Consider the following 24863-nt stretch of genomic DNA (forward strand, 5'->3'; position numbering starts at 1 on the left):
ACTGATAGAAAACCTTGTTAAAGATACACCCAGACCGTATATTTAAAGCACTCTTATATCACTTTAACAGTCATGGCTTCTCCCAAAGAATCATGGAACTGTGCTAATAGATGTTAAGAGACCCCTACAATTCCATTAGTAACCTACAGTTCTGGGGATTATTTGGGAGAAGTCATAACTGTTAAAGCGGTATAAGATGCTTTTAATGTAGTATCTTTGGACACCTGTGAGAGTGTCAACAAGCATATAGACAGAGGTGATCCAGTTGACATTGTGTATTTAGATTTTCAAAAGTCTTATGACTAAGTACCCCACAAAAGACTCCTGTATAAGCTTAGCAGTTATGGTGTCATAGATTTGGGGGGACCCCCCTAAAAATTAATAAATGGTAGGATATTGATTATTTGGAGTATTGAAGGGAAGATTGCAGGCCAGTGGAAAAATGCAGGCTAAGCTTCCTTCCCAAGCCAGGACCTCACCTTGGATAGAGGCATTAAGATGGCAAAAAGTGTTGATGAACCATCGAAGGGGAATCTTGGGAAGGCAGAAATTGCTAAGGTGATGATGGGGTATGTGAGAGATGACAGGAAAAGAGAATCTTTAGCAAGGTGTGCTGGGAAGAAGAAGGAGAGAACAAAGGAAGAGATCCATCTTGGGCAAGCTGGCTGAAGGCTGGCTGGGAGAGATTACTTTGACTCCAGGGTTGCGCTCCTGGGGGGAGCAAGCCCTGCTTGAGAAGACCATGCTGTAAGATCTGGACTTCCTCCATGCAGACTGAAGATGAAAAAAACATATTGCTTAAAGCTATGACAGTCCCCACAGCATCTTCAACTCTCCAAAAGAGCACAAACTCTGGGTGAGGACCTGGAACCCCCCAGAATCTTGCTACCACTCAGCAGAGAGTGGGGGTGACACCCAATCTTTGTGACAGTGGAGTAAGAGGAGAGGTCCTCTTGTAGATCAGTAAATGGCTAAGAAATGTGATGCACAGAATAAGAGGAATAAGAGGACAGTTCTCCCAATGGAAGGGCGTAGAGTCCTCCCACAGTTGATACTGGAACCTGGTTTTTTTTAGCTTGCTCATAAGTGATCTAGAGACAGCGATAAGCTAAGTTTAGGGTAGCTAAGTTTACTGATGATACCAAATTCTTCAGGGAGGTTAAAGCAAAAAGTTATTTTGAATGGACAATAAAATGTGAAATGCAATTCAATATAAGCTTGCAATATAAGCAAGTGTAAAGTGATGCACATTAAGGAGGGGAGAAACCCCTCATGTGGTCTGCACTGGCCGTGGCTGACCAGGAAGAAGACTTGGGGGTCGTAGTGAAGACTTTGACCCAGTGTGTGGCAGTTGAGAAAAAGGTGAATTCCATTCTAGAAATCAAGGACTAAAAGATAAAGCTGGCAACATCATTATGCTGTTATTCAAGTCTTTAATGCAACCACATTTGGAATGCTGTGTCCAGCTCTGGTCAGCTCACCCCAAAAGATTCATAAAATGCAACCAAAACAATGAAGGGGATGGGGGAACTTCCCTGTGAGGAAAGCACTTCTTCATGCAGAGCACATTTAGACTGCACAATTCATTCTCAGAATAGGTAATGGTGGTCACCAACTTGGATGACGTTGAAGAGGACGGGACAAATTCATGGCAGATCAGGTTATCCATGGCCACTGCCTCAAGGGCTGTGTTCTACCTCCACTGTCAAAGGCAGCATGTCTCTGAATGCCAGCGGCTGGGAATCACAAGTGAGGAAAGTCCAGTTGCACCCAGGCTCTGCTGGTGGCCCCCCCCATGGGCATCTGGCTGGCCAGGGTGAGAGCAGGAGGCTCAAGCAGTTGGACCATCGGCCTGATCCAGCAGCCAGGATCTTCTTATGCCCCCCTCTATATGAAGAAGGAATTAAAGGCAACAGCCACCAAGCAGGTGCAAAGAAACAGGAACCGTAGAACTAGGGCTGAGCAGAACTTCTTTCAGTTTGGATCTTCAAGTCAATAGCTGCATCAAACAGCTAATAAAAATCAAATGGAGATCAAAAGTGTTTCTTGGTTTTTATCCAAGTCCAGGCCACTGTGTGTGACTATATCCAGGTCTAGTTAGCTCAGTTAGGCTGGGAAGCTTCACAGATCTGGTCAGGCTCAGAGATGTTCAGAGAGAGTGCTTCTCTCTTGTTCCCAGGTCTCATGAGCTTCAAGGAATAAAATACCACGAGGAATTTCAAATGTTTCCCCTTCAACAATAGCAACAACAAAACTTAAACTAAATAGATCATTTTGGCTCAATTCTGCAACTTACCACTTTTCACATTCAGACTGCCCCGGACGGTGTCTCTGCCCAGCACATTCTCGGCTTCACAAGTGTATTCACCTGCATCTTCTACTTTCACTTTATTGAATTGCAATCTGGAATTTTTTCTGCAAAGTAAACAAACAAACAAATAGGAGTGAGACACAGAGAGGAGAAAGGCATTAAGCTGTGACCAGAGACATCAGGGCACTTCAAATTCTGGAAGCAGAATTCTACATAACATACCTGTTGGTGATGTCCTTAAGGTCTATTTGCATCCAAAGAATGGGTCATATATACCTCTCCCACCTGCCATCATCCCCACTGTTGATGGCTGCACTGCCAGCCTTCATGCACTCAGCATGCAGGTTTGAAGGGGGTTTTAAGCATGCAACTAAACACAAAATCCCACTTGAGAATGCTGAGTGCACAAAGGTCAGAAGTGGAGCCAGCATCTGAAAGCAAGTAAACCTAATGCTTGACTAGGGCTCTGGGATTTGATGCATTTACAAACTTGTGAATGTAGGACCAAATTTGGAAAACTTCACAACAGCAGCTTCTAGAGGGCAGGAATTTCTGTTCACTGCTCTGGACCTTGACTCTTAGCTGACCTGAGTATATTGTTGCCTCTGGCCTCTCTGGTTGGCCCTCAACTTTCTGGTCCTTGACTTTGGCTCTACCTGAGCTACAAACTCATCTCTGACTTCTGGTCTTCCAACTGACTGACTGCAGGTCTGGTACCACAGGTCCTGATGTAAACTGAACCTGCTATACAGAACCAGTTCCCAGAAAGACCCTTGGTGAGCTCCACTGCTTATTTCCCTCTATTACGAATATGATCAGTTTAAAACAAAAATAAGAGCTATCCGAACAATTCATCAGAACTTTTAAAAGGAAATAAATGGTCAAAACATGTATATAGTTAAGTATATAATGTCTGTCAAATTGTGTTCACTCCAAGCATTCAAAAACATTGGTGAGTCAAGACTCCTCTTTGCAGAAACCATGCTGATTTTTCACAAGTCCTGCTGTTCTACATGCCTGACATTTCTATCCCTAATAATGCTTTACGGCAATTTGCCTACGATTTCAGAAGGTTTCTGTTTCATTTGTGCATAAAATAAATATGACTTCTGTTCTGGTTTTGTTGTTGTTTTTTGTCTGACTTTTAACACCCGGTGAATTTTATATAACAGAAGGAAGGGAACGGTCACTGTGTCCCTCATCCCAATGGTCCAAATGTCACTGTGACTCAACAGGGCAACAGGGAAAGTTAGCAGATTTTACCACCTCTTTAATGCTAGTGCCATAAGGAAGGGAAAACCATTGCCAGTCAACAGCAAACAACCAAAAGAACATGAGGAGGAAATGAATGGGATAAGGGTTGGGGGTATGAGAGAAAGAGACTGACCAAAGTGGGGGTCAGCTAGGTAGTGGGGTCAGCTAGGTAGGAAGGGAAATTGGAATAATCTGGAACACAACCATGAAGAGATTTGCCATGCCCTGAGACAATGCATCCATCCAAACTCAATGCCCCTTCTTTGATTAGCTGCAGTTCTACAATAGCAATTTGGGTGGAAAACACCCAAGGAGACTGGCTGGGTATCCCATTGGAGTCAATGGAAAAACAAAAAGGAATGAACTAAATATGGATAAAAAATTCACCTCTGAAAAAATGACAGTTAAAATGAAAACAATCAGATTTGTTAACTGTGTACAGAACAAATCTCTAATAATTAGTCTGGTTAAGAGGAAGTCCTGGTTCAACTGGCTTGAGGTTTCTAGGGAGGGCATACAGTGAATGTATATAACTCAAATTTGCTATAGTAAGTACCGTATTTTTCGCTCTATAACACGCACCTGACCATAACACGCACGTAGTTTTTAGAGGAGGAAAACAAGAAAAAAATATTCTAAACAAAACAGTGGATGTATGATTTTTGTGGTTCATGCTGTGGCCACAGACATGTGATCTGATGGTGAGTTTGGGGTAGCCCAATGCAAAAATCCTGAGGATCCATGTGGGTCCATGCTTTGTAACCACGTTTTTGCGCCATTGCGGCCCCATGAAACAGTGGGTGCGTGTGTGTTTTTGGTGCAGGCTGTAGCCATGGACATGCTATGTGATCTGATGGTGAATTTGGGGTGACCGAGTGCAAAAATCCTGAGGATCCATGTGGATCCGTGCTTTGTAACCACGTTTTAAGTGGGGAGGGAAGGAAAAGCACTCAAGGGACAAGGAGCACGCGTGGGGTGGGTGGAGAAGGTGCTGCTAATAATGCAGGAGAGGCTCCTCTCCAGCTTTGCTCCTTTAGAACAAGCAGGCTCTGCGTCTCTCCCTCCTCCCCAGCAAGGAAACCACGATAGTAACCACTCTGAGACAAATCAAGAAAAAGTGCGACCAACACTCTCCCCCAACAAGCGCAGTGAGGTCAAAACACACACACACACACAGAGAGAGAGAACTGGCCCTAAAGTTGCAGGGCGCTGGAAGTCGCAGGGGCGCTGGGGGAGTGAATGGGAAGCAAGAGATGGAGAACGATCCCTCACACACACAGAGAGACACAGAGTGTGGATTCCAAAGTCCGCAGGGAGAGTGAAAGGGAAGCAGAGAAGGAGAACGATCTCTCTCACACACAGAGAGACACAGAGTGTCGATTCTAAAGTCCGCAGGGAGAGTGAAAGGGAAGCAGAGAAGGAGAACGATCTCTCTCACACACACAGAGACACAGAGTGTCGATTCTAAAGTCCGCAGGGAGAGTGAAAGGGAAGCAGAGAAGGAGAACGATCTCTCTCACACACACAGAGACACAGAGTGTCGATTCTAAAGTCCGCAGGGAGAGTGAAAGGGAAGCAGAGAAGGAGAACGATCTCTCTCACACACACAGAGACACAGAGTGTCGATTCTAAAGTCCGCAGGGAGAGTGAAGGGGAAGCAGAGAAGGAGAACGATCTCTCTCACACACAGAGAGACACAGAGTGTGGATTTCAAAGTCCGCAGGGAGAGTGAAGGGGAAGCAGAGAAGGAGAACGATCTCTCTCTCACACACACATAGCTCAAGCACACACACACACAGCCCCTACAGTGGCTAATCCAAAATCGGACAGCAAAAAACTGCAGGCAGGGACAGAGAGCAGGGGTTGTTTTAAAGCAGCCAACTCCCGCTCTGCTTCTCTCCCTCCTTCCCGGCTCCGCTAGCTGACAGGAGCCGCTTACACCCGCTTTGCTGTTTCAAAGCGAGCCATGGACTGCTCACGACTGCAGCAGATTCCCCCGCCATCTGTAGGCATTCGCTCCATAACACGCACAGACATTTCCCCTTACTTTCTAGGAGGAAAAATCTGCGTGTTATGGAGCGAAATTTACGGTATTCCTTTCCCGCTGTACTAATCATTAAAACTATGCTGGTACTCAAGGACAGAGGAGTTATTAAGTTATTGCATTATTGCTCAACTCTTTTGCTACCTTATTCACATTGTATTCTGCTAATTACAATGTGAATAAGATGGCAAAAGATTTGAGCAATAATGTAATAACATAATAATTCCTGCTAAACTGAGCAGAAGGAAATATCTTCCTCCCCAAATCTCCTTCTGTTCTGAGCAAGACAGGCTTGCCTCTGCCTGCTGCTAATTAGTGACAGAACATGCAGCTCACAAGTAAGGAGTTTTCCCCTCTACTCCGGCAAACATTCATTGAAAAGGACAACTCCCCTGCCCAGTGGCGCCAGGAAGCTGTGCAAGTGGTAAATTGATGGGAAAGGAGAAGATTTGACAAACAGGTAATTGCTACTTTCTGAAGAACACTGTACTCAGTTCCATTATGGCACATCATTACTGGAGGAGATGTTAAACTCATTTGGCTTGAGGAATGGGAAACAGAGAAGGCTGCTCAATATGAAAGCACACGGGTCTTAAATAACATGTGGCATTCGCCACAAACTGGCCTTAAAATGTCACTAATACTGGCCTTAAAAACCACTATTTTAAGTTTTCAGTTAACGGAACTTCAGGCAAGCATTTGTAATAGGCAACGGTCAAAATTTCATGACTGCCACTATTCTAGTTAGTACATAATTATGGTTGACAAAAACTGTGTTGTTTTTAAAGACTCTGCTAGACTAGAAATATCCACCCAGTTCAACATTCTGTTTGCAGAATGCCTTTGGAAGCCACACAGTCAGGACATGATGGTGGCAGACAACTCCTGTTGCTTGATCCCAGCATGTGATATTCAAGGTATGGTGAGACATTATGGAAGGACAACACTGTGAGACAGCAACCAAAGCACAGGCTGCCGTTTTTCATGATGGGGGTATGTGTAAGGAAAGAAAGCAGGAGAGCAGCTGATATCACAAACATATTGGCATTGGTAATCCAATTAGCAGAGCATGTGTGGGGCTGCTTCATATTTCCAGTCCCAATTTCACTTTGAGTGGGAAGGTGGAACAGTGTGTTAAGCAAAAGCCAGATTTCATAAAGCCCAAGAAACTTCAAGATACTTTGTACGAATGTCTGACAGCCCACATCTTCTTCTTGTAGCCAAGAAGGCGATCATTTGTAGCCAAATAAGATTGTCTTCCATGAACACCGTCTTAACGGTGTGTCCGTAAGTGACTATGGAGCCCAATTCTGGATCCACACGTCCTTCCACAGTGGAGACATAAGTTTCCAGGCGGGAGTTGATCACAGGGAGGGTTTGCCAAACGTGCCTTCCTCTTAGCTCATTTCTCCCTTTCGTCCTGAGTTCCTTTCTTCTTCAAAGTCCATGATGCCTTTGGTAGAGGCTATTCTCCAACTGGAGTGCTCATAGGCCAGTGTTTCCCAGTTGCCGGTGTTTATAGTACAGTACTTCTTTTTAGATTTGCCTTGAGAGCATATTTAAACTTCTTTTGTTGTCCACTGGCATTACGCTTTCCATTCTTAAGTTGGGAATAAAGTAGTTGCTTTGGAAGACGATACTGACATTAGTTTGCCTGTCTTCCCAAGTATATGCAAAAATTTTCAGAGACACTGTTGATGGAATCTTTCGAGGAGTTGGAGATGGAGTTTATAAGTGATCCATGTTTCACAAGCACACAGTTAAGTTGGTAGTACAATAGCTTTGTAAACAAGCAGTTTGGTTTCCCTGAAAATGTTTTATCTGCAATGATTTGGAACAAATTCCAAGACAATAGCTAACCATATTAACTGTCTGAATTAATTAAGGTATTGGATGTAGAATTATTATTGATAGTTTCAGGGTCACATCCAATTACCTATCTTGTTTTCTTCAACTGAATAAATGTAGATATCAAGTGCAGGATGAAATCTACAATCCAGAATATATTATAAACAACAAAGAGACTTGTGACACCTTAAAGCCTGACAAATTTATTGTGGTATAAGCTTTTACAGTGCTACTTTACTGGATGTATGGAATGCTGGGTGGAGAGAGAGAGAGAGAGAGAGAGAGAGAGAGAGAGTTAGCCATGAAATCAAAGTGAAACGAAATGCAAAAGTGTAAATGTAAAAATAATGACAATGACGATATGGGAGTTGGAACTTAAGAGGTTAAGCTGTTCCCATGATGCCTCAGCATTCTGACGTCAACTTTAGAAGCTGGGAGGAGCTTTCCTGTCTGTTCCTCTCTAGTCGTTGAGAGAGAGAGACGCAGTTCATAATGGCTGCGAGGAGTCCTGGAAATATCTGAGAAAATGATGCAATAAAGAGCTGTAAATGGACATTACTGTGCTCTGTGTGTTTGTGGGAAACTAAGTGACAGGTTGCTGCTGTGTTTTACTCTGCTGGGCGTGACGGAGAAGAAGGAGCAGATCGCGCAGAGGAAGTGTGCCGGACCTGCCGAAGCTGCCATAAAGAGCTAATTGCCGGTAGTAAATCAATTAGCACGTCACGGACTAATCAAAATACCTACAGGTTATGGACCCTAAATTACCGCTTGTAAACCTGTCACGGGAGACATGCTGAAAAGGCTTTGATCTGCGGTGTCGAGCAGAAACGGCAGGAAGCGGAGGCAGAAGCAAACAAGCAAGCTGCGAGACGCAGAGAGTGCCTGTGTTGCTGAGAACTGCGCAGAGCTGAGGTATCGTTTCTCCAGGGAGAAATGCCAGAGGAGCTGGTGCTTATGTAAGTACAGCTTGGGGCCCCTTGGGAGAACGGGAGAAGATGGCAAATGGCCAGGAGGTGTTTCAAGCTCCGTTTGAACAGCTTGAAGAGCTCACCACCCAGTCGTGGGAAATCTGGGTCAGAAGGGTGAGAGCCTGGTTTTGGGCAACTGGCTTGTGGGACGTAAGCAAGAAAGAGCCGTCCACAAGCGAAGAGGCTGCTGCTGAAAGCGCAGGGCTGGTGGACAGAGATGCAGAGACCCTGCAATCTGTTTGTATGGAGGAGAAGATGCAGAGAGAGAAAGCTGAGAGAGCTGAGATCTGCATGTTGAGAGCAGGTGTGCATGCTAAGTTGCAACAGCACCTGGAAAGCATTGAATCTGCGTGTGAGGCCTGGAGAGTGCTGAAACGTCTGTGTGAAGGCTCAGCAGGAGGCCGAGGGCAGATGGAAGCTGCAAGCCTAAAGATGGCTGGAGCCCCTGTTCCTGGTGATTTAGCCTCAAGGAGTGCTAGTGAGCAAGTCGGGGGGGCGGAAAGTTCCAAAGGCAAGTTTGAAAAGTTTTCCACTGTGCCTGCTGGAGTGGAGTTCAGAGGGGGCGGATCTGGCAAAAAGTGCTTTTCCGGAAGAAGGAGGGCCAGGCCAGCTGGGAGGAGCCCCGGGCAGTATTTTTCCACTGAAGTTCGTCGTTGCTACATTTGCAAGTCAGCTGAACATCTGCGTCGAAATTGCCCCCACCGGAGCAGAGAGGCAAGGCAGGATGTTTTCAAGGACAATTCCCATGGGAATCAGTCGGGTTTCCATGGCAGCCAGTCTGGAAAAACAACCAGGCGTGGGACTGAGGCTGGTGGACGTGCCAGGTGCCAGGAAGAGACTTATCAGATTACGGCTAGTTTGGCGTTGTTTGAAAACAGCCGGGAGCAAGGCTCAGAGTTTCGTTTCGTTATTGACTCTGCAGCTAATCACAACTTGATTCCAGAGACACCTGCTGTCGAGGGGTGGAATTGCAAGGCAATTCCGGCCGGGAAAACTGTACTGTTTGCAAATGGACAGAAAAAATGTGTGACTAACGTGACAAATCTCTTTATGTCTGTTTTACAGGAAACGTTGGAGTGTTGTACTGTTCCTGGGATACACCACTGTCTTTTATCTGTGCCTTATTTGCTAAAAAAGGGATTCAAGGTTTCTTTTGAGGATGACGTCTGCACAATCTCCAAGGGAGGGAGGATGCTTGCCAAGGTTAAAAAGGGGCAGAATGATCTTTTCATTCTGGAGGGTGAGGGGAAGGTTGAGAAAGCACAAGCACTGCGTGCTACAATTCCCAATCATGATTCATGTGTACACGCTTGGCATGCTAGGACAGCTCATGGCTCTGTAGAAGAACTACAGACGCTACCCGAGGTCGCTAACGGTTGCCACATTGTAGAATGTGGATGTGCAATGGATTGTGAAGCATGCAGACATGCAAAGGTAAAAGGGTGCAGTTACCCAAAAGTGGATAGGGTAACCGAAAAACCTTTTGAACAAATTCACATAGATTTGTTGGGTCCGGTAAAGGAACCAAGTCTGGGAGGGTCAAGGTTTCTGCTCTCGATGCAGGACAATTTTACACAGAATTCCTGGACTCACGGTCTCAAATCCAAGGATGATGAAGCACAGCTGATCAAACGTTGGATTGAGGGGGTGGAACAAAAGTTTTCCACCAAAGTGCAGGCTGTCACAAGTGACAGGGGAGCTGAGTTTACAGGTTCTGCTTTGAAGAAGTACTTTCGCAAGAAAGGGATACGTCACACAGTGACTTCACCCAATCAGAGGGGGGAGGCAGAGCTACGATGTGAGGCTCTGGTGCGGACTGCAAAGGTGTTGCTGAAGGATTCTGGGTTGCCACCAAAGTTTTGGCTGGAGGCAATCAAGTATGTAAGCTTCACCTGGAATCGCACCTACAATTCAGCGGTAGGTGACACACCGTTTAGCTTGTTGCATGGCAGGAAACCCCAGATTCATTTTCTGCGCAAGTTCGGGTCACATGCGTCTGTGCCAGTATCTGCTGCGTTGCAAGGGCCAGATGGATCCAAGTTCCGGAAAATGATCTTCTGTGGGTATGAGCCAGCAGCGAATGCATGGAGGTTCGCATTTCCATCAGGTGATCAGAGTAAGTTACTGATCAGCAAACACGCTGAGTTCTATGAGCAGGATAAAAAGTCACAACCTGCTGTCAAGCGTGATGTTCTCTCAGAGTGTCTCTCTGATTCAGAACAGGTAGATTCTGAGGGGGAGGAAGGAGAGGTTGAGTCTGCTGATGACGATCAGGTCACTGACCAAAGTCTGGAGCAGGGTGGGACATCTCCACAAGTTGTAAAAAGAGAGGTTAAGAGTGAACCTAGTTCTCCTGTAAGTGTAATGGAGAGGATTCGAAAACGCTTTAAGTCAGAGGGGGAATCCCGTGATGCTGAGGAAACAGTTCCTGGTGGCAGTGAATCAGAGGTAACATCTGAGTTTGTGCCCAGGCGATCCAGTCGCACAACGAAGGGTGTTCCACCGGAAAGATACCAAGCCACAGGTGCGTTGGTAAGTTTCGCACAGTGTGAACCTGAGAGTTACGTGGATGTTCCACAGGTATTGTCAGAATGTGTGGCAGAGGGGGTATGGGAGTTGGAACTTAAGAGGTTAAGCTGTTCCCATGATGCCTCAGCATTCTGACGTCAACTTTAGAAGCTGGGAGGAGCTTTCCTGTCTGTTCCTCTCTAGTCGTTGAGAGAGAGAGACGCAGTTCATAATGGCTGCGAGGAGTCCTGGAAATATCTGAGAAAATGATGCAATAAAGAGCTGTAAATGGACATTACTGTGCTCTGTGTGTTTGTGGGAAACTAAGTGACAGGTTGCTGCTGTGTTTTACTCTGCTGGGCGTGACGGAGAAGAAGGAGCAGATCGCGCAGAGGAAGTGTGCCGGACCTGCCGAAGCTGCCATAAAGAGCTAATTGCCGGTAGTAAATCAATTAGCACGTCACGGACTAATCAAAATACCTACAGACGATTCACAGTGTGATATTAGCAAAAGTATCTTTGGAGTAGCCTTGGTCAGCTAATTACCCCCTGTGGTGTGATCCCTATTAAGGACACAGATAATAGAACTGAATTTCTTGATAAGCTTTAATACTCTAGCTTTCCTTTGAAGTTCTTTTGTTCAAGAATCACAGCCCTAAGGCCAGTTCCAGAGTGTCCTGATAGGTTGAAATGTTTTCCTTTTTTGTTTCTGAGTATGTGAAATCTGTGTTTATTTATTATTTTATGCTTAACGAGTTTGTCCTATGCAGAATGCAGAAAGACAGGTGAAGATGAGCAGATGAATGAATCTCATCTCGAGTCTGACATGATTAGGTCTTGTAATAGTGTGCTTGGGTGGAAATGATGGTCTCTGGTTTTCCTGCAGGAGGACCTTTCGTGTCTCCATTATGAAGCCTGTTGTTGCTGGGGGTAGGGGGAGGTGGCTGTAGGTAAGATCAGGCCTGTCACCCAAAGTCTGTGAGAACGAAGCACCACTTTCTAGAACAGGCTGTAGGTCACTAAGGATACTTCAGCTGGGAGCTATGGGTGACAAGTGGTGTTTTGTAACTTTCTCTTCTTTCCAGTAGTAGGTCATTGCTGGGCCATCAATCCTGCTTCCGCACTTCATTTGCTGGGTCTAAGAAATGCCTGGTGTAAATCCATAGGTTGTGAAAATAAAAAAATTCCTTCCAGTAGCACCTTAAAGACCAACTAAGTTAGTTCTTGGTATGAGCTTTCGTGTGCATGCACACTTCTTCAGATACACTGAAACAGAAGTTGCCAGATCCTTCTATATAGTGAGAAGGTGGGGAGGGGTGTTACTCAGAAGGGTGGTGGGAATGGGAGATAGGCAGATAGCTGAGAGAGCCTCTTGACGACTCTTAACGACTGTAATAGGTCTTACAGGAAAAGGCAAGAGGTGGGAAGGTGAGAAATGGTTTAGTTATGTATAGTGAGATAAGAATCCAATGTCTTTGTTCAGTCCAGGTCTTTTCATGGTTTTAAGTTTGGTAATGAGTTGTAATTCAGCAGCTTCTCTTTCCAGTCTATTTCTGAAATTCCTTTGTAGTAAAACAGCTACTTTGAGATCTTGTATAGAATGTCCTGGGAGATTGAAGTGTTCTCCTACTGGTTTCTCTGTTCTGTGATTCTTGATTTATGTCCGTTTATTCTTTGGCGTAAGGTTTGGCCTGTTTGTCCAATATAGAGAGCTGAAGGACACTGTTGGCATTTGATGGCATACACAATGTTAGACGATGAGCAATTAAATAGTCCCGAGATGGTATGTGTGATGTTGTTGGGGCCAGTAATGGTGTTGTCCGGGTGTATGTGGCAGCAAAGTTGGCATCTGGGTTTATTGCAGGCTCTGGTGCCAGTGTCTGTGTTAAGTCTGGTTGTAGTATTATTGTGGGTTAGGAGTTCTTTAAGATTGGGTGGCTGTCTGTAGGCAATGAAAGGTCTTCCTCCCAGAGCTTGAGAAAGAGAACTGTCATTGTCCAGGAGAGGTTGTAGATCTCTGATGATGCGTTGTACTGTTTTAACTTGGGAGCTGTATGTGATGACTAGAGGTGTTCTGTTATTTTCTTTTTTGGGTCTGTCTTGCAGCAAGTTCTCTCTGGGTATCAGTCTGGCTCTGTTGATCTGTTGTCTAACTTCATCTGCTGGGTATTTTAGTTCTGAGAAGGTTTGCTGTAGATCCCTTAGGTGAGAGTCTCTGTCTGTAGAATTGGAACAGATGCGGCTGTAACGTAGTGCCTGGCTATATACAATGGACTGTTTGGTATGTTTGGGATGGTAGCTAGAGGCATGTAGATATGTTTGTCGGTCAGTTGGTTTGCGGTATAAGGTGGTGTCTATGTGCCCATCCTGTATTTTTATAGTAGTGTCCAAAAAATGTATTTCTTGCATAGATTGATTCACTGTAAGGTTGATTGTGGGGTGAAAATCATTAAATTTCTGGTGAAAGGTGTCCAGGGTCTGTTGACCATGTGTCCAGATGATAAAAATATCGTCAATGTATCGCAGGTACAAGAGAGGTTTGAGTGGGTAGGAGTTCAGAAAACGTTGTTCTAAATCTGCCATGAAGATGTTGGCATACTGTGGGGCCATGCGGGTGCCCATTGCTGTGCCGCTGATCTGAAGAAACAGGTCATCACCGAATTTGAAGTTGTTGTGGGTAAGGACAAATTGGCAGAGTTTAGTGGCAAGGTCCGCTGTGGTTTTATCTGATATGGTGTTCCTTATAGCTTGTAAACCATCGTTGTGTGGGATGTTGGTATACAGAGATTCCACATCCATAGTAGCTAGTATAGTATTGTTGGGAAGATTATTTAAAGATTGTATTTTCCTCAGAAAATCTGTGGTGTCACGTACATAGCTGGGAGCATTGATGGCATATGGTTTCAGAACAGAGTCCATATAACCGGAGACACCCACTGTAACAGTGCCAATACCTGAAATGATGGGGCGTCCTGGATTTCCTGGTTTGTGTATTTTGGGTAGAAGATAGAAAGTTCCTGGTCGAGGTTCTGTTGGTGTGTTGGTGAGGATCTGTTCTTGGATGTGGGGGGGGGTAGCTCCTTAACAATCTTGTTTAGTTCTTTCTTGTATTCTTGTGTGGGGTCTGAGTCCAATTTTGTGTAAAAGGCGGTATTGGAAAGTTGTTTGTGAGCCTCCTGAATGTAGTCAGTTTTGTTCATGATGACGACAGCTCCACCTTTGTCTGCTTCTTTAATTATAATATCTGGGTTGTTTCTGAGATTATTTATGGCTCTCCTTTCAGCATGGTTTAGATTTTGTTGTAAGCGATGGTGTTTTCTGGTCACATCTGTTTGGATTCTGTGGCGGAAGCAGTCAATGTACAAGTCCAGTGTGGTATTGCGTCCATCAGGAGGGGTCCATGTGGAGTCCCTTTTTGTGTAACACTTTTTCGGTGGTAGTTGTTGGTCCGTGTTCTGTTGGGAGGGTGGTTGTTGTTCTCCAGTGGGTTGAGAGGCGTTGTGTTGTGAAGTTGTTGTTTGCTCTGATTTGTCTAGTTGTTGTGTGTGTTGAAAATACTCCTTCAGGCGTAAACGGCGGAAAAATGCTTCCAAGTCCCCGTAGAACTGAATCATGTGTGGGGATTTGGCAGGGCAGAATGACAGTCCACGTGAAAGGACTGATTCCTCGGCTGGGCTGAGTGCTTGTTGTGAGAGATTGACAATATTGTTGATCTTGTTTTGATTAGTAGCCTGTAGGTTGGAAAGGTTGGAGAGTTTCTTGTTTTTCTGTTTTTTCAGTAGCTCCAGTTGAGAGTGGTAAATGTTTTGTTTTTCCTTTTGGAACTCTTGCCAAGCTTGGTGGTTCCTGATAGAGTTGTCCAATACAAGGAGTTCCTCCTTTATTAGCTTCTGTTTAGAGTAGAGAACGCTGATCAGATGTTTGAGCAGCTTCTTAGAGAAAGTGTTGCATAGTTTTCTTGCATATTCAGTGGGATACGTGGATTGTAGAGGGTTCTTAATTCTTAATTCCCATTCCCACCACCCTTCTGAGTAACACCCCTCCCCACCTTCTCACTATATAGAAGGATCTGGCAACTTCTGTTTCAGTGTATCTGAAGAAGTGTGCATGCACACGAAAGCTCATACCAAGAACTAACTTAGTTGGTCTTTAAGGTGCTACTGGAAGGAATTTTTTTATTTTGACTATGGCAGACCAACACGGCTACCTATCTACTACTGGAACCATAGGTTGTGAGTCTCCCTTTGACAAGTCATAACAGATTTGACTGTATTTTAGGGCTTGGCTGTAGACTAAGGATTTTGTGGTATGCTTTGGGTAGAAGCCAGAAGAAAGAAATATATGTCTAGTGGGCAATAGGTTTCAGACATAAGGTGGTGCACACATATCCATTGAACAGCACTGCCCAAAAGGCAGTGCGCAGTATTTTAGGCTCAGTCAGGCTAAAAGTAGCTGAACTCCTGATGGAACTTCTCAAGTGCTTCCCATTCATGGGTCCATGTATTAAAGATATTGTCAGTGTAACTCAAGCAGAAGAGAGGCTTTTGAGGACAGGAGTTGAGAACCCATTGTTCTAAGCATAGCTGTCAAGCGTCCCTTATTTGAAGGGACAGTCCCTTATTCCAGCGCCATGTCCCGCTGCTGTCCCTTATTGATGAATGTCCCTTAAATGTCCCTTAAATGATGTCCCTTAAATTTCAAAGGAAGCAGCTCCTCTCCCTCCCTCCCTGCCGGCCAGGGAGAAGGGAGGCTCCAACTGTGTTGCTTGGCTGTGTTGCTCACCCAATAAGAAGTCTAAGAACGACTGGGGGGGTGGAGTTTGCATGCCTTGTGCTGATCAAATTGGCTGCGTTCCCTGGGGACTCGCCTTTGCTCAGCGCTTCCCAGTGGAGAGGTGACGGTGGTCTTCCTTGAGGCTTCGTTTGGCTGCTGGCTGGGCTTTCTGCCTTTGGCTCAGAGGGGCTCAGAAGTTGAACATACCTGTGCTGAGTACTCGGATCGGAATCGGATGGATACGTCATCAACGGCCCACTCACCCTTGCCAGCGAAAAGGTCTGTCTGGAGGGGGGGCACATGGTGGGGGGAAAGGAAAGCAGATCTCGTGGGAGGGGGGCTTTTGAATTTGTTTTGGAGGCTCCTTGGATTGTCTTATGGGGGGAAAGAAATGAGCTGGTTGACTAAAATGGTGGGTGACTGGCGATCTCATGGCGAGGGGGGGAGGCTGTGTGTGTGTGGCTAGTTAATGCAAACTGAGGGGGGTTTTGAATGCTGGACGCCATTTTGTTGCACGTGCTGCTGCAAACTTTGCAGTGCAAAGCCAGGCCGGGGAGCCATCTTAAGTTGAGGCTGCATAGGCCTTGTGGTGCATGTGATTCAGATTCTATTCAGTTGAACCTCTGGTTACAAAGTTGGTTGGACAGTGTTCTCGAAGCTACCAGCATGAGTTTGACCAGACTGCAGGAGGACAGGAAGGCTGGAGTGCCTGGAACAGGTGAGGCTGCAGGTCCCTTATTTTGGCTGCTGATCCCTTATTTTCAAGGCTGCTGGTCCCTTATTTTCAAATCTGTAAGTTGACAGCTATGGTCTAAGTCAGCCATGAAAACGTTAGCTTACTGTGGAGTCATCATGCAAGTGCCCACCGCATGTGCTCCTAAAAGCAGAAGTAACTGTGAATGTGTATCAAGTAACAGAATGATGACTAGATATACTGTGATATCATCAGGAAATAATATTCCTGATGACATGTGGCCCATGTTTGTGGGGAATAAAGAGCACCAAGACTGAATTGAGATTCAAAATGACTTTAACAGGATGGAAAATTGGGTGCAAGCTAACAAAATGAATTTCAATAGAGACAAATGTAAGGTTCTGCTCTTAGGCAGGAAGAACCAGATGCACATTATAAGATGGGGAACACCTGGCTTACTAGCAGTACATGTGAAAAACGTCTAGGAGTCTTGGTGGACCACAAGTTTAACATGAGTCAACAGTGTGATGCAGCAGCAAAAAAAGTTAACGCTATTCTAGGCTACATCAACAGAAGTATAGTGTCCAGATCAAGGGATGTAACAGTACTACTCTATTCTGCCTTGGTCAGACCCATGGGCGTAGCCAAAGGGGGGCAGGGAGGGACGGCTGCCCCCCAATCAATAAGAATACATAGCAAACTGAGGTTCTGCCCCACCCCTGAACAAAAGGCCTCTCCCCCAACAAAAATCCTGGCTACGCCCATGGTCAGGCCACACCTGGAGTACTGTGTTCAGTTCTGGGCACCACAATTTAAGAAGAATATTGAGAAGCTCCAATGTATGCAGAGGAGGGCAACCAAGATGATCAAGGGTCTGGAAAAGAGGAGACTGAGAGGAGACATGATAGCCATCTTAAAATATTTCACATGGAAGATGGAGCAAGCTTGTTTTCTCCTGCTCTGGAGGACAGGACTCGAACCCATGGCTTCAAATTACAAGAAAGGAGATTCTGACTAAACATCTGGGAAAATCCCCCCTTTTTTTCTTCTTTTATAGAAAAAAAACTTTCTGACATTAAGAACTGCTCAACAGTGGAATGGTCTCCCTTGGGAGGCAGTTGACTCTCCTTCCTGGGAAGTTTTTAAGCAGAGGTTGGATGGTCATCTGCCCCGGATGCTTTCGTTGAGATTCCTGCTTTGCAGGGAGTTGAACCCAGTGACCATCAGGGTCCCTTCAAACTCTACTGTTCTGATTCTATAGTCAAGGGCCAGACACATCAAAAACAATATCAAGGAAGATGTATTTGTATGTATGGAGCTGGCTCCTCTTCCCTATTTTTGTCCCCAAACTGACACACCACACAAAGTTTTGCCAATATCAGATGGCTTTACCATGCTTTGAGAAGGCTATTGTTAAACACCAGGAGCAAATGTCAGACTTGCAGTTCAGTTTTGTTCTAATGAACAATTTATGCCATCTTCCTTGCAGCTTAATCACCACTTCTAAGGGATGTGATTAAAAATATTTCCTTAGTTGACCTTTCTTGCTCTAGAACTTCCATAATGTAGCAAACGATAGGAAAACTGGTATTTCTCAATATGTAGCAACAGGTTCAACTTGGATAAACTTCTTTCTCTGAGCTCTAGAATGCTACAAACGCTGAATCTGAGCCCTAAAACACTGACATTAATAAGAACAAGCATGTCTGAGCATATTATAAATGCATTTCTTTCACCAAAGTAACAGACTTCAGCCTGATCACTACTATTTAGAAATCATCTAGCTAACCCAGGTTTTTTTCCTAAATAATGGAGGTGTAAGATGACATTTATATGAACAACACATTAAATCTTTTTCATTTTTTAGGGTGAAAAGAAGCAGTTATGCACTTACTTTCCATTCCCATATTTTATGCGGATATCTTTGCTTTTCTTCAGTTCTCTGCCATCTTTGAACCATTTGTAGGATGGCTGGGGATTTCCAGCACTTGCCTCGCATTTCATAGAAACTTTTGCTCCCACTTCCACATTCAAGCTCTTCAATTTCTTGAGCTTTGGACGGACAGCTGCAAAGAGAGAGAAAAAGCAGCCCTATTAAGATCGCCACTGGATCTCTCCAGCCACATATGGTGTTGGAAACCAACAAGAGAAGTCTTGCTCTTGACCACTAAGTCTTTGGATTTATTAAAGGCTTCATTTCATGAGCAGCTGATCCTTTATCGAACTACAAGTCATCATTAACAATGGGAGGGTCTCCCCACCCCAAATGTCAAAGCACAGAAGTACAGCTGCATTTCATACTTTTTGCATTTGGCATAAAAAGATGCTGGAGTTTCAGGCTCTACAGCACTTCCCATCCCTGACTCCTGCTGCACATTTTCATTCCGGTACCTCCCCACTCTCCTTAAGCATGGATGACAGCACTCATTCCTCCCCAAATGCGCAAAAGACACAAATGCACATCACATCCAACTGGGAAGCAGCATCAACTCAGGCAGGGATTTCTCCGAGAAGGATTCCTGCCCTCGTTCTGGCGTTGCTGCTGCCACAATCTCCTGCGCTGCGTTCTCTCTCTTACCTCTGCTGCTGTTGGCAGACATGCTGTTGATTACACAGCCTGTGCAGATCTGAATGGTAGCATTTGGCTACAGGAAAGGGAGAGATGGGGAGGAGGACTCTCTTCCTCTCAGTTCAGCTACAATCACTGCAGGGTTTTTTTTAATGCTCATGTGCCTGCCTATTCATTCTGGGAACGTACCATATAGTAGCTTTGCTGCTGCCAAGTGGGAAAATGCTAAAGCACATCTCCGTAGAGAAAGTAACTGGGAATGGAGAAGAAGGTCATTCGGCTTTTCCAAATGACAATTTTCCATACTGAACAATAGCATACTGAACAAGGAGCCCAAAAGGAAAGTCAGCCTGTGAAAGAGGATAAACAAGGAGGGCTCTGGGTCGCAAGAGTGCAGAAATCCAGCAATTAGGTAATTAGATGCCTCTTTACAACATCACCCAAGAAACAGTCCAGACCATCAGGTATCAGCGGCGGCTGCTGTGCCTATGACCTTTACTGGGTGCTTTTGTAGCAATTTAGCTAACTATGCACCAGGAAAGGATACACAAATTCAAATGTTCCTCAACCAACCTGCCACTGCCACATAATGAAAGGGTGCTTATAGCAAGCTTCCTGATAATAATTACTCTTCGCTAATAAAACTTCACTAATAAAACTTCTTTTGAAATAATGGAGACCTCATTTGTCTTAATGCCGAAGAGCATGTCAAAAGCCAATAATCGTGCTATTGATGTCAGTTATCTTAGCATGACCTTCCTCTTATTTATTCTGCATTGCCTAAGATATATTCTTACAAAACATATTGCTTAGCCTGCTTTTTTTTTTTTTTAGAAGGAGCAGCAACAGTGGGACCAAATGAGGGAAATTTTGTTCATGCATTCTCTCTCCCCTATGTCTTGCCAAATTCAGTATTTAAGCTTCAAGATATTACCAGACTTAAAGGCCACTGTACACCAAAATATTTTCGGAGTGGCAATCACAGTGTGAGATTCTTAGAATTCGCATTGTGCCTTGCTTGTCTCGCCCTCCCTAAGATAGTTAAAAATCACTACAAAATAATGTCAAAATGATAAAAATACACACTGGAAGTATTTAAAAGTTCCAAAATGTACCGTAGATAAAAATGGTAGAAATGTCAATTTACCTTAGACTGCAGAACTCCTGGGAGGATATCTTGAGAATGGGTTTTTAAAAAGGATAAGAGCATAAGAGTTTGCTGGATCAGGCCCGCCTAGTCCACATCCTGTTCTCACAGGAGCCAAGCAGAGGCCTCCATGGGGAACTTGAAAGCAGGACTGGAGCACACCAGTTCTCATCCCGCCTGTGACTCCCAGCAACTGACATTCAGAGGCAAATTCCTCCAAGAATTTGTCCACTTCTCTTTTAAAGCCCCCCAAGTCTCTGGCCACCATTTATCCCATAGTTTAGCTGTTTGCTAAACTATTGAGATGCCTGAGGGCTCTCCTGGAGGAGAGGAAGGAGCACCAGGGTGCATATAGTACATCTGTGTGATGGACGGGGAGAAATTTGTTTTGATACTTTATATGGTTCTGTAAGCGAATTGCTCCACTGTCTCCTGGTGTTTTGCAGCATATTTTAGAGTGGAGTGGAGGAACTGGTTGGTGATAGTGGTCTGGTGACAGAGCACAGGATATTGGAGAGAGAATGAATATTGGAGTGATTAAATAGATGGAGTGTTTATGGATGTGTATGAGGTACAGGGAGATATGGAATTAGTGATATTAGAAAAGGGTAGGCACAGTATGATTTGTGTAGATGTAAGACATAATTTCTGTGTATTGTATATCTCTCAGTGGTAGGGATGGATGAATCTGACAATTTTGGTTTCTCTGTTAATCATTCTTCCAATCTTAAATTCAGTTCTCCACAATTCCACATCAATTTTCAATTTATTTATCTTTAAAAGTTCTCCTCAGCATTTCAGTGTGAATTTCTCCTTAATACACACATTTTATCCATTCTTGCCAAACATGCAAGCTTTCCAAGCAATTCTCCCTAATACATTTTTGTTTCTTATTTTCACTAATGTATGCACTTTTCTGAATGCTTTATAATCTTTCTTCATTTTATAAACGACTTAGGGACTGTTTTAGTATAAAAACATATATAAATATAGGAATTAAATTAAACATATTTTTGCTATGACACATTGAACTGTATCAAGGATGGAAATCATCTTATATTTATCAGCAGCAGCAAACTTCAGGCAGGGTCCACATAATGATTTTTTTTAAAAAATATGTTTTAGGTATTATTATTTTTATTTATTTTTTGCTTTGTTCAATGTCCTGAAGAAGAATCTGTGAAACCCAAAAGCTCAGTGCAGGCAAAAGCCAGCTCAGTCTGTCTGAAAACAACTATCCTGGGGAGTACGAAATCTTATGTAAGTTCCTGTTTGAGCAGCGCAGAGTCAGAAGCCTACCAAATAATCAATACAAACACAGATATTTTAGCAACAGCCCTGAGCACGTCCGCAAAGCTCAAAAAATAATGTACAATACCCAAGGGATAGCAGCCCAGCAGAAAGAATGCAGAGTTATCAAGAATATGCATTTTCTTTTTCAGGACAAAAAAGGGTATGCGGTCCAAGGAAGGGGCATGATCCAGATGATTTGCATTTGCTTTCATAATGAACAACAAAAGAGGCTGCTTCCATGTATCTATACACATTCATTTTGATATGCAGAGAGAGTTGAGGTCTCTCTTCAGCTATCCTCACTTAGAACCACTGATAAGCCTAGAAACAACCACCCGAGCTTGTGGAGTGAGTGTTGTAAATTAATTAGGCACTGTGTGAAGATGTGCTTCCTCTCATCTGCCAGTAAATTTCACTGGGTGCCCTAGTCAAAAATGATGATAACTTTTCCTTTAACCCTACACAGTTCATTAAATGTGAATAGTGCTATAAATGACTATGGTGTTGCCTTCCTCTTAATTGTTGCCTTCTTCTGAAACTAAAACCAAACCAGAGTTGTATCCACCTTGCTGCTCAGAGTAGACCCATTGGGCAGGATTCACCCAAGGAGCCCCATCAGCAGAAGTCCTGCACGAGGCCCTGCGCAACAGAGCTTCCCCCCTGCATGCCCCCCCCCAGTCTGGGGACATTGGGAGAACCTGCAGAACAGCGTGCAAGGGGAATTGTTCCACCTGGCAAACGGAAATGCTTGGGCAGACAGAACGTCTGTAACAGAGCAACATTGAATTTCAACTGACCAACCCATGAGGCAAGGTGAGGCGACCACATTGGGAGGCTGGATTCACAGGGGCAACAGACAGCGGCGGAGCATATGCCACACTGCCCAGGGCGGGTGCTGCCCAGGGCGGGCGTGCTCCTGAGGGATGCATGGCACTCAGCTGCCGCACATGCTCTACAGCTGGGGGAGAAGCGAGCCACCCATGGAAGTCATCCGGCACGCTGCCCACCCACGACTCCCAAGCCTTCCCCAAGCTGTCAAACTGAAAGGGGAAGGGAGGAATGCCAACGGCTTGGGGTAGGCTTGGGAGTCGCGGATGGGCAGCGCATTGAATGTCAGCCCCCTCAGTGAGGGCACCCAGGGCGGTCCACCTCCCCGCCCGCCCCTTCCTACACTCCTGGCAACCTCCAGGGAATGCACTGCCTGCTGCTGCTGCTGCCACAGAAGCCACAACAACTGCAGCATGCTTCTTGGAGGCTGGATCTGCCTTATCCTTAGCAGCCCCCCTTCCCATCTCCACACACCACCTCTACAGCGGCCTCTTGATGAACAGGAGGTGCTGCTGGTCTCCTCCCACCCCTTGGGAGGAAATGATGGGGGCTACTCTCTGGGGTCTCCTGGGCCCTGCACCTGCCCAGCATAATTCAGACAAGACCCCTTTCCCCTCTGACAGCCTTTGATTCCCACTTCAACCACCAGCTACAGTTGATTAGACACACACACACACACACACACACACCGTTTCCATTGTATGTCAGTGTGGTGTAGTGGTTAAGAGCGGTAGACTCATAATCTGGTGAACTGGGTTCACATTCCCGCTCCTCCACATGCAGCTGCTGGGTGACCTTGGGCTACTCATACTTCTTTGAAGTCTCTCAGCCCCACACACCTCACAGAGGGTTTGTTGTGGGGGAGGAAGGGAAAGGAGATTGTTAGCCACTTTGAGACTCCTTAGGATAGTGATAAAGCGGGATATCAAATCCAAACTCCTCTTCTTCTTCTTCACTCAGCCCTTCTTCCCTGGTGGTGCCGGGGGAACCATTTAGTGCTTTGCCTCATGTGCCAAAATGTCTTGGGCAGGCCCTGAATTCCAGCCACTAATATTAATGGACCTAAGTTAGTAATATGACTAGCACGGGATACAACCCACAGACCTTTAACATTTGTGTCAAAGGAATTTGTCCCTCTATCCTCCTGATTATTTTGCAGCCTATTCCCCTGTGCATGTTAGTTTCACTGAGTTCCATGACACATTCACAGGACTGCAACCTGAACTGCCAAATTGGTATCTTCTGCAACAGCCCTAAATTTGCAATGAGGCAAACCAGAGTATTCTAGATATTAGGGGACTCTGGTCAATTGACAGGTCAAATATTGTCAACTGTTCCATGAAGCCATGATGCTGATAATGTGTGATGATTAAGCCTGCTTTGAACAACTGCCTTTAAGAATGTACTTTTTAAAAAGGCCTTAGTTAGTTTCATTTTTTTTTTTAAAGTGTGCAATTCTTGGCTGACCCTAATATTCCAGGTTAAAAGCTTGTTCAGGGAATAATTTACATGTAAATTTATTACAATTTGAAAGTTAAGTTCATACTTTCAAAATAAGTTACCTAATTGTTTTTGTAAGTGGCAAAAGTACCAAACCACCAATGACTAAAAAGTCCTCCTCCTGCCAAAAAACCCCAACACTAATTATTTCTTTGAAAGTAACTATGTGACAGATGGTAAAACTGTCAAATGAACAAATATTTTTGAGCTGGTCTACAGCACACTAACCTGACATTTCAGTAAACTTCCCACCGTTTTGACCTGTTTCCTAGACAGTCCATTCACTGTGCAATCCTATGTCTACTTAGAAGTAACACCGAGTTCAGTGAGACTTTCTCTAAGGTACAGAATCACAGAATCAACAGAATCATAGAATTGGAAGTGACCCTGAGCCCCCCCTGAAATGCAGGGATCTCAACTAGACCATACATGACAGGTGCCCATGCAACCTCTGCTTGAAAACCTCCACGGAAGGAGACTCCACCACTTCCTGAGGGAGTCTGTTCTACTGTCTAAAAGCTCTGTCAGAAAGTTATTCCTGCTCTTTATTCAGAATCTCTTTTCTTGTAACTTGAATCCATTGGTTCAGGTCCTAGCCTCTGAACCAGGAGAAAACAAGCTTGTTCCATCTTCCATGTGACAGCCCTTTAGCTATCTGAAGATGGCTGTCCTATCTTCTCTCAGTCTCCTCTTCTCTAAGCTAAACATCCCCAGCTCCCTCAAACATCCCTCACAAGGCTTGGTTTCCAGACCCCTGGTCATCTTGGTCTCATCTGCACACATTCCTGCTTGTCAATATCCTTCTTAAATTGTGGTGCCCAGAACTGGACACAGTACCCCAGGTGGGGTATGTATAGGATTCCAGTCCCAGTTCCCATATATGGGAATCCTGTAAATGAAAACTGCTATGACCTATACAATTATAGAGTCATCTCAGTTAAATATGTTGCAACAATGAGTCGCCATTCAAGTTTCCTGTTCCAGCTAACCTAAAGATCTTAATAATGCCTGGAGAATGCACACAATCCTATTGAGGTAAGCAGATTTCCCCTGTCCTGTTGGAGATTATGTATCGTGAATGTGTAAAATGATGTACAGATATGCATTTTCCCCAAGGCTTGTTGGA

The 24863-nt window shown here is 44.7% G+C and overlaps 1 protein-coding gene across 5 annotated transcripts in view; it reads right to left on the reverse strand.

The window, feature by feature from the left end:
* NRG2 (neuregulin 2) overlaps positions 1–24863 on the reverse strand; it is a 146381-nt gene that overhangs the window by 48204 nt on the left and 73314 nt on the right. For 4 of the 5 annotated variants that reach the window (XM_081206349.1, XM_081206347.1, XM_081206348.1 and 1 more), the window contains exons 2-3: positions 18295–18466; positions 2297–2415 (exon numbers count right to left, since the gene is read on the reverse strand). In XM_081206349.1, the coding sequence (XP_081062475.1) occupies positions 2297–2415; positions 18295–18466 (291 nt within the window). Of the gene's footprint in view, positions 1–2296; positions 2416–18294; positions 18467–18978; positions 19071–24863 lie in introns of those variants that run through there. The other variant, XM_081206351.1, reaches the window with a different exon arrangement.

Source organism: Podarcis bocagei (assembly GCF_964188305.1).
Source record: "Podarcis bocagei genome assembly, chromosome: 8".
NCBI lineage: Eukaryota > Metazoa > Chordata > Lepidosauria > Squamata > Lacertidae > Podarcis > Podarcis bocagei.